This window comes from Cricetulus griseus (assembly GCF_003668045.3).
Source record: "Cricetulus griseus strain 17A/GY chromosome 1 unlocalized genomic scaffold, alternate assembly CriGri-PICRH-1.0 chr1_1, whole genome shotgun sequence".
In the NCBI taxonomy this organism is placed as follows: Eukaryota; Metazoa; Chordata; class Mammalia; order Rodentia; family Cricetidae; genus Cricetulus; species Cricetulus griseus.
Window position 1 is genome coordinate 214,625,759 of NW_023276807.1, and position 14,664 is coordinate 214,640,422.

At 46.4% G+C, this 14,664-nt stretch overlaps 1 protein-coding gene and 1 pseudogene across 1 annotated transcript in view; one reads left to right on the forward strand and one right to left on the reverse strand.

The window, feature by feature from the left end:
* Positions 1–986: 986 nt before the first annotated feature.
* LOC118239608 lies at positions 987–2,739 on the forward strand (annotated as a pseudogene).
* A 3,065-nt stretch (positions 2,740–5,804) lies between these two features.
* Positions 5,805–14,664, reverse strand: part of Atp8a2 (ATPase phospholipid transporting 8A2) — a 432,334-nt gene continuing 423,474 nt past the window's right edge. Inside the window, exons 35-36 of the mRNA XM_035452970.1 lie at positions 13,749–13,840; positions 5,805–6,213 (exon numbers count right to left, since the gene is read on the reverse strand). Of these exons, the coding sequence (XP_035308861.1) occupies positions 6,116–6,213; positions 13,749–13,840 (190 nt within the window). The 3' untranslated portion in view covers positions 5,805–6,115. The remainder of the gene's footprint in view (positions 6,214–13,748; positions 13,841–14,664) is intronic.

The window sequence follows — 14,664 nt, forward strand, 5'->3', positions numbered from 1 at the left end:
GGGAATTGGGAAAGTAATACTGATTTAGAAATCTTGAATATTCTGCACCAAGACAGAGGGGATACATCAGCTCTGCTTCCTGGAGTATCACACAGTAGATGCCTACTGGCTAGGCAGTGCTAATCCAGGCTGCCTGGCAGACTTGAGCAGGGTATTGCCTCCAATTACAGTGTGTGCTGTCCACACAGCGGTCATCCATCCCTCTGGGTGTGAAGAGAGTAGCAGACCCCAGAACTAAGTTGAAAGGACACTGCTCTACTGTTTACAGTTTCAGGAGCAGGATCTAGCCACATATAAGAACCTTCTGTGAGCCGCCCTAGTCCTAGACCCATTTTAGCTCAATCCTGGGGCAGGCCTGGAAATGCTGACCAACATTTGACCTGACAGCCCAAGAGTCACAAACTATATGACAGAAGTGACATGCCCCACATGACATTTCCACTGAGCTGACAGCCAGAATGTGTAACCTAGTCCAGTCCACTCTATTCCCCAGGGTGGGGTTGTGTGTGTGACTTTCTGACCTCAATTTAAAGATAGGACAAATGACACAGCTCCCCAGTGGGCCCTGCATAAATAGTATACATCACACATCATGACAACTGCATTGCCTAGAAACCCAATTTGGTCATTTGGCTAGGAGAAAGCTTAATCAGGAAGGAAAAAAAATAGAAAACAATCCCTCCCTGAAATGCTTTCTCCTGCCTGTATACCTCATTATTGCAGAGACTGTTTAGTCTACTTCTCAGAAGAAGAAAATATGCTCCAGAAAAATGCACAGTGTACTGTAAAGTCAAAAGACAAGAAAACAAACCAACAAAAAAACCAAACAAACACTTTCATTTACTAATCTGATTTAAAAGCCTTCAGGTTCAAGAGAGGGCTACGTATCTGACAAAAGGTTGAATTTTAATTCAATCTTTCCAAATGGGTTTAGTTCCCAAATGAAAAAGAAAAGTGGAGCCTTAGCAACACCGCCCCCCCCCAACATGGCAGCCTCAGCAAAACAGAAGATTCAGAAGGGGAAGTCTGTCTCCATTAACAGACTATCTGGCTGAGGATGATGGGATGAAGCACCTATGTCCCCAAACCAGTCCGCTGGGCTGATGCAACAGATGATCTGGAAAGAGATGTGTCAACAACTTGGCATAGAGATGATGATGTGTGTAGGGCGCCTCCAATTGACTGGTCCCATCCTTTCCACTGCTCCATGGGCTGCTCAGGAACCAAATACTCACCAGAGCTGTCTTTCCAAATCGCCATCCTACACCGTTTCCGCGGGGAAACTGCCTTATGAACTGACTCAAGACTCCATTAAGAACTTCTTCAGAGTATGAAATATCCCACTTGCCACAGGAACCCAGCAACCCAGATAGGTTGAACAGTTTGAGCTATGCAGAATTTGAGGACCTGGGTGCTCTGCTCCGTGCTCTGAGTCTCTAAGTAACAGATTTTGAGTTGCTGATCAAGCACTGGATAAAGACAGGGATGATCGTTCTTTTGGTCAAGATAGAAAGTTAGGTTCTAACTAAACAGACACAGACCACTGGACCCACCCTGCTGCAGACAGCTTTGAGGGCTTAGCCACCTAGAAGAGGTAATGATAGCTTCAGTACATTTCAGAGTGGTATCAGGACTGGTTTCGAACAGGTATCAGGATGGTCCATGCTGAGACATGGATATTGCTATGATTGTCAGGATCATAATGATGACCAAGGCTATGATTCCAGCATAGGCAGTGGCAGAAGAGCATTTGTTAGTGGGTACTGTAGGGTTGATGACTACAGAGGAGGTGGGGACTGCTGTGAAGACAGGTATGATAGATGGGGTGATCAGCCATGGAGTCCCAGGGGTGATTACTCTTGGGACAATGATAGGCATGATGATAGAGTCCCCAACCCCCACCCCACCCCAAACTCAATCTAACGTCTTGGAGTATTCCCAGTGAAGATGATTCCTCTGCTAGTACCTCCCGGTCCAGTAGAGCAGCTTCTATCTTTGGAGAGGCAAAGCCTGTTGATACAGCTGCTATAGAAAGAGAAGTAGAAGAGGGTATACAGAAGGAGCAGGAGAAGTTATAGTGTCAGCTGGATGAAACAAAACTAGATGGCTGACCCCAGGACAGACAACAAGTGGGCCAAGTGAGGAAACTCAAGAAAGAGAATGGTTGCAGACAGGAAGCCAGTTATCACAGATTGGAGCCCCAGCCACATCTGGCAGAAATATACAAAAGAGAGAGAGAGCAAGAAATCTCTAGAAAATGAAACACTAAATAAAGAAGATTGCCACTCTTCAGTCTCTAAGGCTAAACTTGATTGGCCTCTAAAGGTATTGCCAGCCCCAAGGAGAATGCATGGGTAAAGCAATGCTCTAACCCTCCTGCTTAGTCTCAGAGCTCAGACACAGAGCATCAGTTCTCTACAAGTGATGGAGGGAGAGTAGCTCTGGCACAGCCCTCTGAGGAAGGACCAGCAAGGAAAGAAGAAAACAAAGCAAGTGGGGTGACTGTCCCAAAAGGCCAAAGTAGGAACTCCAGCTGTGATGCTGGAGATGGATGGAGATAAAGACCTCTGGAAGGGGTTGGACAGGAAAGAGGCCAAAAATGATCAAGACTCCAGATCTGCATTTGAGCCACAGATATCTGAGGAGAACCCAGCCTCCAAGTTCAGTTCTGCAAGCAAGTATGCTGCTCCTTCTGTGGATGGTGAAGCTGGCAATGAGAGAGACAACTGCAATGAATAGACCTCCATGTCCTTTGTTTTCTCCTAGTCTCTCTACCCTGGAGTATTCAAAGACAAATCAAACTAGTCTTGTGTATCCTGTTTTGCCCCTTCTAAACACTGCCCTGTCTAAACTTTCAATTATGTCCACATTCTATCAAAACCTTGTTACACTAGTCACCTCATGTTCTTGACAACAGTGTTAACTTCCCCAAGGCAGTCTCTGTAAGTCTCACACCTGATTTCACTGTCATTTTATCTTGGCCATCAGAAGCGGTGGCCTGAGCAAGTGAACCAGCTTTGTGATGTCTGTGATTCCTGCTCCCACCACCCCCAGTCTGCCAGCTTCCTGCTGCTCCTAGACTTGAAGGTCATAGTACTTCAGTTGATGGGCTTGGGTGGTGAATAGGGGTACGTAAAAGGGGAGAGTCGAGTTGGGGGCCTTTAACCTTGATTGGGGTGTTTTATGGAAGCTCATGCTAGTGCTTAGGTTTGGAAAGTGACCTATATTGTGAGATTTTTCTGTTCAAGAGGGTTTTTTTTTCTTCACTTCCCTCAAGAACAAAGGATAATGAAAAGAACTTCAGACAAACAAGACCTTGGTCTTAATGCGGAAGCCCTAGGCCTTCCGTGTGGGACCATTGGTTTAGTGGCTGCAGCAGTGGGCATAGCAAGGACTTGTCCAATGGACTTGATTGGTGAGTAGCTAGGAAATAGACTTTTAGAGAGATAGCCACAGCTGAATTAGTTTTTAAAAAACCATTGGTTGTAGATAATGAAGAAGTGATTTGCCCTTTTCATGTCTATTTCCCTTACTGACAGCTACATCTAAAAGAAATCTGCTCTGTCCCTCTGTAAAAACAAAATCAAGAGTCAACTTATATGTTCCTGAATACATTCAAAATTTATGCAAAAATATCTTCTATGAAGATGATTTGTAATCTGTAGACATTACTTGGGAGATGTCTTGAGATGTAAAATCCCATCCTTAGGGTTAAGGGTTTGTTGTGTTTTACTCCCTTCAAATAAATCTAGTCTTTAAAGTTGAAAGAAGTAAAAAGAAAGGAAGAAAAGGAAAGAGTGGAAGAAAGAAAGAAGAAAGAGAGAAAGAAAGAAATTAAGAAAGAAAGGAAGGAAGGAAGGAAGGAAGGAAGGAAGAATAATGAAGAGCCTGGGGTTTTCCTTTTCTCTACACAGTTCTGCCTCAACTTCTCTGGGTAAGATGTACACCATGGCTGGCCCCACTGATCTGAGGCATACTTCCTGCTGTTTCTCCCACATGGTACAGTCTGTCAGGATTCTAGATTGCTGGGTATACTCGATTTTTCACTTGCCTTGGGGAGCAAAGATGGTCGCTTCCAAGATTCTTGTTAATGACAGCACCCTGCCTTGCTTCAAGCCATCTCAGCATCCTGGCCACTCCCTAAGTGAGAATCAGTTTTCTCACTCAATGCCAATCATAACCGAGTTCTTTTTGGTGCCCACTCATCTCTGATATTCCAAAAGTAAAAGGTTAGGAAGCAAAGTGTAGCATCTTTTCTTCCTGAATGCAGCAGCTTGGAGCACTCAGGATCCCTACTGCTGCTTTATTCTCTAAGCTAGCACACATCCCTGGTGGTATGGGACCACTTTACCCAGTAACAGGTGCCCAGAGGTATTTATTTTAAGCCATTCAAAAAATCTGGTTTGGCAGCCAAAGTAAAGGGAAGAAAGCATGCTGCTGCCAGGACCGCATTTTCTGAGAGCACCCAGTTCTCACATGTAGGCTTGGGGCTTCCAGGTTCTGTTTTAATTCAGAGTGGGAGCCTGAGGTGGACAAAGCTGGAAACCGGCACATCTCTTGTTTCAGAGCCCAAGCCACTGTTCAGAAAGAGGCCCTTGGGCCTAAAAGTTGCTGGATATAGGGAGGAGACCATGTTAATATTTTTTAAAGTTATGATCTTGAAAATGTTTGTAGTTGTTTTCATTAGAAGTATATGGTTCTGAAATGTGGTAACTCACATCTATAATCCTAATATGCATGAGGCTGAGGATTACTGAGGGTTTGAGGCTAGCCTGGACTGGCTCAAGGCTAGATTGGCATGAAGTCTAAGACTCTGTCTCAAGAAAATCAACCAAACAAAAGGTCTGCAGGACAAGGTCCAGTTTCTGCTACAGTGCACGTGGGCTGCTCATTACAACTGTCTGTAAAGAATAGGACTTGAGAACTTACATTGAGATATGGTGAAAATGTCCTCCGTGTCTGCCTCCTGGATTTCATGTCCTTTGTCACCTTACCAGGAGATCTGGGGTCTTCTTCCTCACCCACTCTCTGCCCCGTTCTTACACCCCTCCCCAACTCACTCTGATTCTGGAATTTCAGAGTGCCAGTTTTATCCCTTTAGTGCACAGACACCATTATAAGCTCCCTTCCAAACTGTAGAAAGTCTAAAATGTGCTTTGGGCATCCGGAAGCAGGTGTCAATTCTAAGAGGCTGCCAAGAGGCCTTGCTCAGAAGTGGTATGCAGAGCCTGTCACCCTCACCGGCAAGGTTCCATCAGAAAAAGACAGCTAAGCATTTAGGCCAGGTATGGGACAGCCACTTCTCTTCAGTTACAGAGCTAAAGGGTAGCAGTGGGGTGGGGCGGGGCAGGGCAGGGTGGGGCTAGGCAGGAAGAAAGACTCTAACATCCTTATTTGAATGTATAGAGAAATAAGGACACACAGAACCTGGATGGCTGGCTACCAGCTGTGTGTGAGGCACTGCACCCAGTGGCCAGCTGTGCAGATCTCAGGGTAGTGATGGTAAGACTGAAGGCATGGAATGCTGGCTGGTTGCCTTGCTGGGTCTGGGCTGACAGAGCCAAAGAAATGTTCTCAGGTTTGTCCTTCAACCGTAAGTTTTTCTGATTTCACTGCAATCAAGAAGTTTATGGCAACTTCACACAAACAAAACAGGAATCAAAGTGAGTGAGCAATCTGCAGAAAGCGAGACTTGTATGATCTGTGCATGCACCAAACAGGAAGTGAGTGTACCCTGTTCTAATTACACAGGACTGGTCTCTAGTAACATAACGCCCCTTTCCTTTCTCCCAGAACCACTACTATTGATGTTTGAGCATTGGTGAAACATAGTTTTTAATTTCACACCTCACAGAGCCCAGCTGAATGCTTCACAATAACGTAAACAGAAGTTGGGCCAAGCGCTACAGACAAGCTGGGAGAGCCGCTTCTCCTGATGCCTATACCCTGGGACTGCAAGGGGACAGACAGCTGTTAACAAACTGGTCGGCTAAGGCCACAGAAATGTGTTTTCTGGTTTTCGGCTGTGGGCGCCAGTCTCTTCTGACAAAACCGTGTTAACACTGTGTGCAACCAACAGAATCTCTTTCCCTGGAGCCATGGGTAAAATCGCCTCTTATTTCTTCCTCGAGTTGTCTTTGGTGGTGTCATAAGCACGGACTATTTCCTCCTGGGTGACAGCTCCATGTTCTTCTTGAGAAAAGGCATACCCATCTACAGAGAAACATGCAGGAAGAAGTGGATTAGAGAACATTCTGGACCAGTGGTTCTCAACCTTCCCGATGCTGGGACCCTTTAATACAGTTCCTCATGTTGTGTTGATCCCGAACCATAAAACTATTTCGTTGCTACTTCATAACTGTAAGGTTGCTAATGATTATGAATTGAAAGGTAAATATTTGATATGCAGGATATCTGATATTTGACCCCTGAGAAAGGCTTGTGGGGTCGTGACCCACAGGTTGAGAAACACTGTTCTAGACTAAGGATGAACTACTTTCCACGAAGACCTCCATTGTGGTCATGGGACTTTCTTAGCCATGGATGCAGATACCTGAGATGAAGATACTTGTAAAAGCAAAGGGGACCCTGATCAAGAGGGATTGTGGTGGCAGTGGGCTGATCACACTGGGATGGGAACAGCTCAGAGTAGGAGTACATTTTCTGCAGCTGTAAAAAAAAATACCACGAACCAGGTGAAGTATAAACTGGAAGTTTGTTTGGTTTACAGTTCTACAGGCTGGGAGTCCAATGTCAAGATGCAGTACCTGGTGAGGACTGACTTACTGCAACATAACATGGGGGGCTGACACCCCACTCCTGTTAGACAATATTAATCCATTGTCTGGCATAGAGCCCATGTGACACTGACACCCCTAACCCCCCCCCCTCCATTCCACCATCAGAGCAATTATACGCCCACATGCGTTCGGAGGACACTCAAACCACAACGGTAGGCTTTCTAATTTTGGGGTCTCAGTATGAAAAATGCAAACATGGGCTAGTGGGCCATGTCTCTACAACCCTACCACCTATGAAGAGACAATGTCCTCCACCTGCCTGATGCTATTTATGGGACCATAAATATATGAGGAAAGACACTCCTAATAGTGACGCCATCAAAGCACATGGGATGCGTGGAGAGTTCCAGTTCAAACACTGGACTGGTTCCACCTGGTAAGTAATTGAAGTGGGTTTGTTTCTGAGTAACTGAAGAGAAAGAACACAGGAAAGGGCAGATTTAGTGAATGGTTCTATGACCACGGAAGGACTGAGCATCCCAGGGTAAGAACACAACAAGTATCACCAACTGTTCCACACACTGCATGAAAATAGCTCAAGGAATCCACCCATGAACCACACGTGATACCATCTTCCCAATTTACAGTTGAGGAAATTAAGGCCCAGAGACTTTTTTACTTGCCCAAGGTCACAGAGCTGGGAAGCAAAGCTGCACAGTGTGACCTACTCCTGACAACCCCTGCTGTGGCAGAGGGACAGAAAAGTCCCATTAGATGTCCTGGCCAGAAGATAACTCAGTCAAATCCAGACAGTTGTAAGGCATCCAGGTCTTCCTGCTTGCACTTTATCAATGGAGCTGCTCACTGATGTGCTATTTTTAGACATTTTTTTTTCCTTTTTGCAGTGTGGGGGATGGAACCCAAGGCCTCCTGCATCCTAGGTAAGCGTTCTGAGTCATACCCTCCCCCTCCAGCCATATTCTCTAAAAGGAGAAAAAGAGATCAGAAAAGGTGGGCAGCTGTCAGCTTGTTAATTTCCTCAGATGCGGACAGAGAGCCAAGTCTGCAGGGTGTGTGAATACACAGTCACAAGCAGGACAGGCTGGCAGAAGGCTGTAGGGGAAAACTCCATGCTTTTGCTCATTTGTATGGCCAGAAACCAGAATCCCTGTTCTTAGGCTGCTCTTCAGGAGAATGAGCCTGCCAGCTACTCCCCAGAAAGCCTAAAGGCTTGGGTAGGCCCCAAGGATTCCTAGGCATAGTGGGCAGAGGATACTGGGGGTCCCCTGAGGGCACAGAGTCTGAGTAATAGGGAGGAGATTTCAGACCTGGCAGTCAAGGGGAGAGGATGGAGTCAGGGAGACTGACAGGTCAGTGAAAGCGGGGAGATGGAACCACTGTAAGCACAGACGACAGAGATACACACTCCTGCCTGCTGCCTATTTCCAGCCAAAATGAATCCCCCCAAACAGGAAGTCCCACCATGTGGTAGTCATAGGGAAGCAGTTCCCAGTGTAGCATGGGCCCCATAACCAGGCAAAAGCCAGATGGAGGCTGGGGAGAGGGAGGTCTCAGCAGGTGCTTGTTGTTCAAGTTGGGGAACTGACTTTGATCCCCAGAACTCACATAAAGGTGGAAGCAGAGAGTGACACACACACACACACACACACACACGGTACCCCCCAAAAGTGGGGTGGTCCTTGAGTAGAGGCAGAAGCAAACCTGGACGGGAATTTCCACTGAAGCCACACCCTGCCCTCCGGCCCTGGGGACAGGGGCTTTCTTATGTTGCTGTCCACACAGCTCCTGTATGCTCCACACACCCTGCTTCTGAGAGGAAAGGAACAAAAGCTGTGTCTCATCCCTGTTCCCAAAGATCTTCTGGAAATGGACCATGGCTTGCTGGAGCTCTCTGGGGAGGGAAGGGGCTGCTCCCTCTCTGCCTCCTCTCTGTCCAGGACCCTGCCCTGGCCACACACAAGGTGTGCTTTGTGAGGAATTTTTACGGCAGTCCAAGAAGATAGTCTTTCCTTGGGATGGTTCAAAGCAGAAAAATCTAGTTCAAGACGACGACGACGGAACCCCAGTGTGTCCTTTGGTACCAAGGCTGCTTTACTGCAGTTAAACTTGACAATGTTCATTCTCTAGTCTTCTAACAAGGAATGTTTTGTGTGTTCTTGAGGGTCATCAGTCCCAGCAGCTACCCTGGGTGGGATGTACTGCTGGAATGATGCCCCTGGCTTCTACTGTGGCTGTGGCTGTGGCTTCTGCAGCCTACCAGGGGAGACCCTTCAATATGAAGGAAGCCATTGTGATCAAGGGCAGGCTTCCCAGAGAGATTCTAGAAATGAGGCAAGAGGGGAGAGGACTACTGTGCTCCCTGTAAGAGGATGGCATTCTCAGTTGGCTGGGCATCTATCTTGGATGGTGATCAGACGGCAGGAGTACCAGGGGCACAAAGGGGAACTTCTTGTCCTTGCTTGGCCATTACTAGGCTTTGTAACCTTGGACTCTTGGAGCTGTCTGGGTTTGGATTTGCGTCTCTGTAAGATGGAATGGCTTGGAACAAGGCATGCCCTACCTCTAATAGCTCCAGCCCTTCCTGAGAGCTCTAGGATGCATCATCCTTGACTGATCACACTAAGGCTGCAGCCTTGCCCTGGCATATAAGCCATGGACAAAGGAGCTCGTCTGAATAGTCAGTCCAGTTGGAAAAGTTGCTAAACCTTTTTAGGCCTCTTCCTTTCCTTTCCTTTCCTTTCCTTTCCTTTCCTTTCCTTTCCTTTCCTTTCCTTTCCTTTCCTTTCCTTTTCCTTTTCCTTTTCCTTTTTTCCTTTTTCCTTTTTCCTTTTTTCTCCTTTCTCCTTTTTTTCTCCTTCCTCCTTCCTCCTCTTTTCTCCTTTCTCCTGAAGAGAAGTCCTCTCTTCCTCTTTCCTTTCCTTTTCTTTCCTTTCCTTTCCTTCTCCCTTTCCTTTTCCTTCTCCTTCTTTGTGTGCGTGCGTGCGTGCGTGCGTGTGTGTGTGTGTGTGTGTGTGTGTGTGTGTGTGTGTGTAGGCACTGTACTGGCTGGTTTTGTGTGTCAACTTGACACAAGCTAGAGTCATTAGAGGAAGGAGCCTTGGCTGAGGAAATGCCTCCATGAGATCCAGCTGTAAGGCATTTTCTCAATTAGTGATCGATGGGGGAGGGTCCAGCCCATGGTGAGTGGTGCCATCCCTGGGTTGTTGGTCCTGGGTGCTATAAGAAGGTGAGCTGGGCAAGCCATGGGGAGCAAGTCAGTAAGCAGCTCTCCTGCATCGCCTCTGCATCAGCTCCTGTGTCCAGGATCCTGCCCTGTTTGAGTTCTTGTCCTGATTTCCTTCAGTGATGAACAGCAATCCTGAAGTGTAAGCCCAAAATACCCTTTCCTTCCCAACTTGCCTTTTGGTCATGGTGTTTCATTGCAGCAATAGAAATCCTAACTAAGACAGAGGTTAGGGATGAAGGTTGTGAATGAATGAAATGTTAAAACATAAATATTATTAGGGTTATCAAAACATAAGTAAATGAATAATAAAGAATAGCTATGGGTGTCCTTTTGGACACCCAAGTCTGGAAGATTCTTAATCTCATGGTTATAAGGAGTCCTACTGGCTGCCAAGGGGCTGACTTAGTTAACTCTGGGCTTCTTTGCAGAGAGACAGACAACACTCTCATCCTGACCTGTTCTCCGAGGAGCAGAGTGTGATCAAATGCCCTTCTTGAGGTAGAAGGATGGCAAGTTCAAGGCCAGGTGGGGCAACAGATTGAGAATCCATCTGTCTCAAGATGGGAAGTAAAGAAAGTGCTGGGTCTCTAGATCAGCGGCAGAGACCTTGCCTAGTGTACCACACTGGTTCCCATTTGAGTGGAAAACAAAGGGAAAGAGGGACAATGTGCTGATAGATTTATTTTAGGTTGGGGTAAGGCTTTCCCAGGTAGAAAACCTCTTCTTTTGGAAACCGGGTCTGATGGGAGGTAGGCTGGCACAGGTCCAGTGAAAAGATAGGGTCACTCACTGACTCCATCTGCCAGGAAGCAGGATTCTTTCTAGGTTAATTTGAAGGACATTTAACTGGTGTTTGCATCCCTCTGGGGAGCCAGGGGAAGCTCCAGCTTTTGGCATTTCTCATGTATTCATCTTCAGGAAGTCTTGATGGGGAGCTGGGGTCCAAGAGGAAGCATTCCCTGACCCAACTTGGGAACCTCCCTGGCTCCTGTTTCTAGATCCTATCAGAATCTATGGTGAGCTCATAGAAGGGCATAGGAGGGGGCAGAGATGGAGTGGTGCGTGGTTTATTTTTTAGTTGTTTTGTCTTGTTGTGGGTGGGACATTTGGTGAAAGTCAAGTTGATAAAGTCAACTCACCCCACCCCCGCACCAATTTCAGAATAGCATTATTACATTCTATTCCTTTGACCCTGAGATTTGGGAGTAGTTTAATAAAAGTAGAGTTTCATTGATGATGCAAACCATGTGCTGATGAGGAAATTTAGGCTGTGTAGGGAATACCTGATCTCAGTTATTAATACCACACATCGACTGGTCATAAGAGCTGTGCTAATCTATTTTTCGTTACTATAATGAAACATCCAAAGCTGACAACCTTATAAAATAAGGAGTGATGGGGAAGTACCTCTGTGTATGTTTATCTTATTGATTGTTGAATAAAATACTGTTTGGCCAATGGCAAGCAAGGACTAGGAGTCAAAGAGGATTCTGGGAAATGTAATAGAGAAGTGATGATCCAGACAGGAAATGACATGGCAAGGAGACTCATATCTAAGCGAGGAAACAGGAAATATGCCTCTTTTCCCCTCCGCTCCTGCTCCAGTGGCACAATGTGATCCACCAGCAAGGATGGATGCCATAAGGCGTCCGATAAGATAAGTCTTATAACATATATAGATTTATGATAGTTAAGACTGAGCTAACAGATGAGAATCCTAGTCATTGGCCAAGCAGCTTTGAACCTAATACAAGTTTCTGTGTATTCATTTGGGCCTAACTAGGGTGGGCGGCTGGCATAAAGCGCATGTGTGGCGGTGGGGCTCAGGCAGCTTTTGGCAGAATGATTTATCGTAACAAAGGAGATGTATTTCATCTCAAAAATTTGGAAGTTAGAGGTTGAGGGACCATATCTAGTGATGGGCCTTCTGGCAGGGTCCCAAGGTAAGCACAGGATATCACATGGCAAGAGACAAGGATGTGAGTGTGACTTCCGGTCTCTATCCCCCATACAGCCATAGGATTCAGTTATGAGGGCTCTTTCCTGATGACTGAACCTAACTCTGAATATTGCTAAAGATTCTGACTGAAGTTCTGTCCTTTATACAAACCATGGTGATAATAGGGTACTGAAGATGAGAGCCTCTCAGCTTTCCAGGGAGGCTGGGGTCTGTGACAGCAGGACAGTTGGAGGAAGACAATCAAGGCTTGGAGACATTACACAGGCCTTCTTAGAGCCAGAGCTCTGAGCACTTGCAAGTCTCCTTGTGAATAGCAGGAGCATCCCAAGCTGTTTAATAGGCTCCAGTGCTACCCATGAGGGATTTAAAGTTTTTGAAAGTTTATTTTTATTTCATGTGTATGGGCATGTGTCTAAATACATGTCTGTGTACCCTGTGTGCCTGCAGAGGCCAGAAGAAGATATCGGGTCCCTGGGACTGGAGTCATAGGTGGCTCTGAACCACTATGTGAGTGTTAAGTATTGAACTTGGGTCTTCTGGAAGAGTAGCTAGTGTTCTTAACTGCTGAACTGTCTCTCCAGCCCTCCATTAAAGGTTTTAATAAATGTGGTATGATTTTAGAAGCTGTCTTATTTCCTGCATTTGTTCATAGACTTTTTTGTTGTTGTTTATCAAGTGTTGACTTAAGAAAATACTGAGTTCATTGTTAAGATAATTATAGCTTTCCCCTTGATATATGTGGATATATGTAATTGTTTTTTTAATACTGTAAAATGAGCCTCAGCCTTGTATATGCTGAGTAAGAGGTCTGTTACAAAGCCCTGTCTGCAGCCAGCATTTCACTTTTTGAAACAGGATCTCACTGAGTTGCCCAGGCTGGCCTTGAACTTGCAACTTTGGACTTGTATCCCCCTGCCTTAGTCTTCTGGCCTGGCTGCACATAATTCGTTAAGGAAGCAGCGTGGTCCACAGTGTGACTGCATCCATCCTAAATGCTTTATATGCTTCACGTAATAATGTATAAGGATGTCATATAATTGTATTTTACCAGAGAAAAAGTACAAACTTTGAGAAATATGTACATTGTCTAGAGCTACTCAGCTAACCGAACAATAACCGCAACATCTTGCTCTTCCTGAACTTTGTAGTCCAACTCTCTTCTAGACCCCTATAACGTGATCTTATTTTACTGCCCCCCTCCCTCGGCAGCTCCAGCTGGGTTCTCACATTGTTCCCATTTTACAAATGCAGACACAGAGAGGTAGGTCAGAAACCCAGAGGTGTGAGTCCAGAGGGGACTCATGCAATGTGGATCCAGAGAGGGCTCATTCAGTGTGAGTTCAGAGGGGGACCCCTGCAGAATGCTGTCCTTGGATGATCCCATAAACCCTCATACCTTGACTTCTACCTCACATCTCCAACATGGCTGTGACCTAGATCCTATGGTGATGACCCTGAATCCAACACACAGCCCTACAACCTGTTGTATATGGGTGCTGTCTGCTTGAGCCTTTGATTTTATGCCCTAGGGACTGTGCTACACCCATACTTATGGCTGTGGGAAATAGGGAGAAGGAGTGAAGTGCTGACAGGTGACATAATACCAGCCTTCCCTCTCCACTGAGAAGGTCTGTGTTGGCAGGCAGAGTTCAGCTTAACTGCCCAGCGACCTTCAGTACGTGTTCTTTGTGAGCACCAAATGTCAGCTCTCAGAAAGTGTTCTCACTCCATCAGCCATCCCTGACATGGCTGCCCCACTCACCCTTCTTCCTGCCACCCACTGCTACCCACTGTCACTTACGGGTGACACACTGTTGGGTGGAGCCTGCTCGGAAGAGAGTTGGGGGTGTCTTCCTGCTGAGCCTCTTGATCAGACGGTCACGCTCGTTCAACCTACAGGAGAGCAAAAGAGCAAAGAGGGTCAGGGCTCAGGTCACCTCAACACCTCTCTGAGGGATCCAGATAGCTTCAGACTGAGAGAAGGGGTGGGGCGGCCTCGTGTTTTCATGTTTGTTCCTCTCCCAGAGGCATCAGGCAGCATGCATGCTTTTGCGCACCAGGCAGACATCTCTCTATCACCCTCCTCCACCTCTCTTTCCATGTTGAAGCCAATCCCAGAATGGGAATGTACTTGGAGACTGGTTCTGTCATAGAGTAAAATGACATACAGATGGGCCCTGATCCTTCTAAAGCAAGATCAGGACTCAGATACACACAGAGGGAAGTCCATATGAGGACCCAGGCAGAAGGCAAGGAGAAACTGCAGGCATCAGCCCTGTGGACATTTCTGGCTTAGATTCAGAGCTCAGTACAGAGAGGCATCAGTCTTCACTGAGGCACTTGGTGGAAGCAGCTGGAGTTCCAAGCGGTCGAGTCTAGCACAGCCATTAGTGTTTGCAGAAAGCTCAAGCACCCTAAGGAGCCTCCAGTCTGAGGACACCTGTTCTGATCACAGCCCCTTGTATGTATCCAAATAGCAAAGAATAGAATTGACTTTATTAAAATTAAAAACTTTAAACTGGGCAGAGTGGTGCACACCTGTAGCTCCAGCTACTCAGAGGCTGAGAGCCAAGCCTCACTTCTACCCAGGAATTTGACACCAGCCTGAGCAAAGCAGATAGCAAGATCCAATCAAAACAAAATGAACAAACAAAAACAAGTGGGACTGGAAAGATGGCTCAGTGGTCAAGAGCTCCTGTTGCTCTTGCAGAGGACAT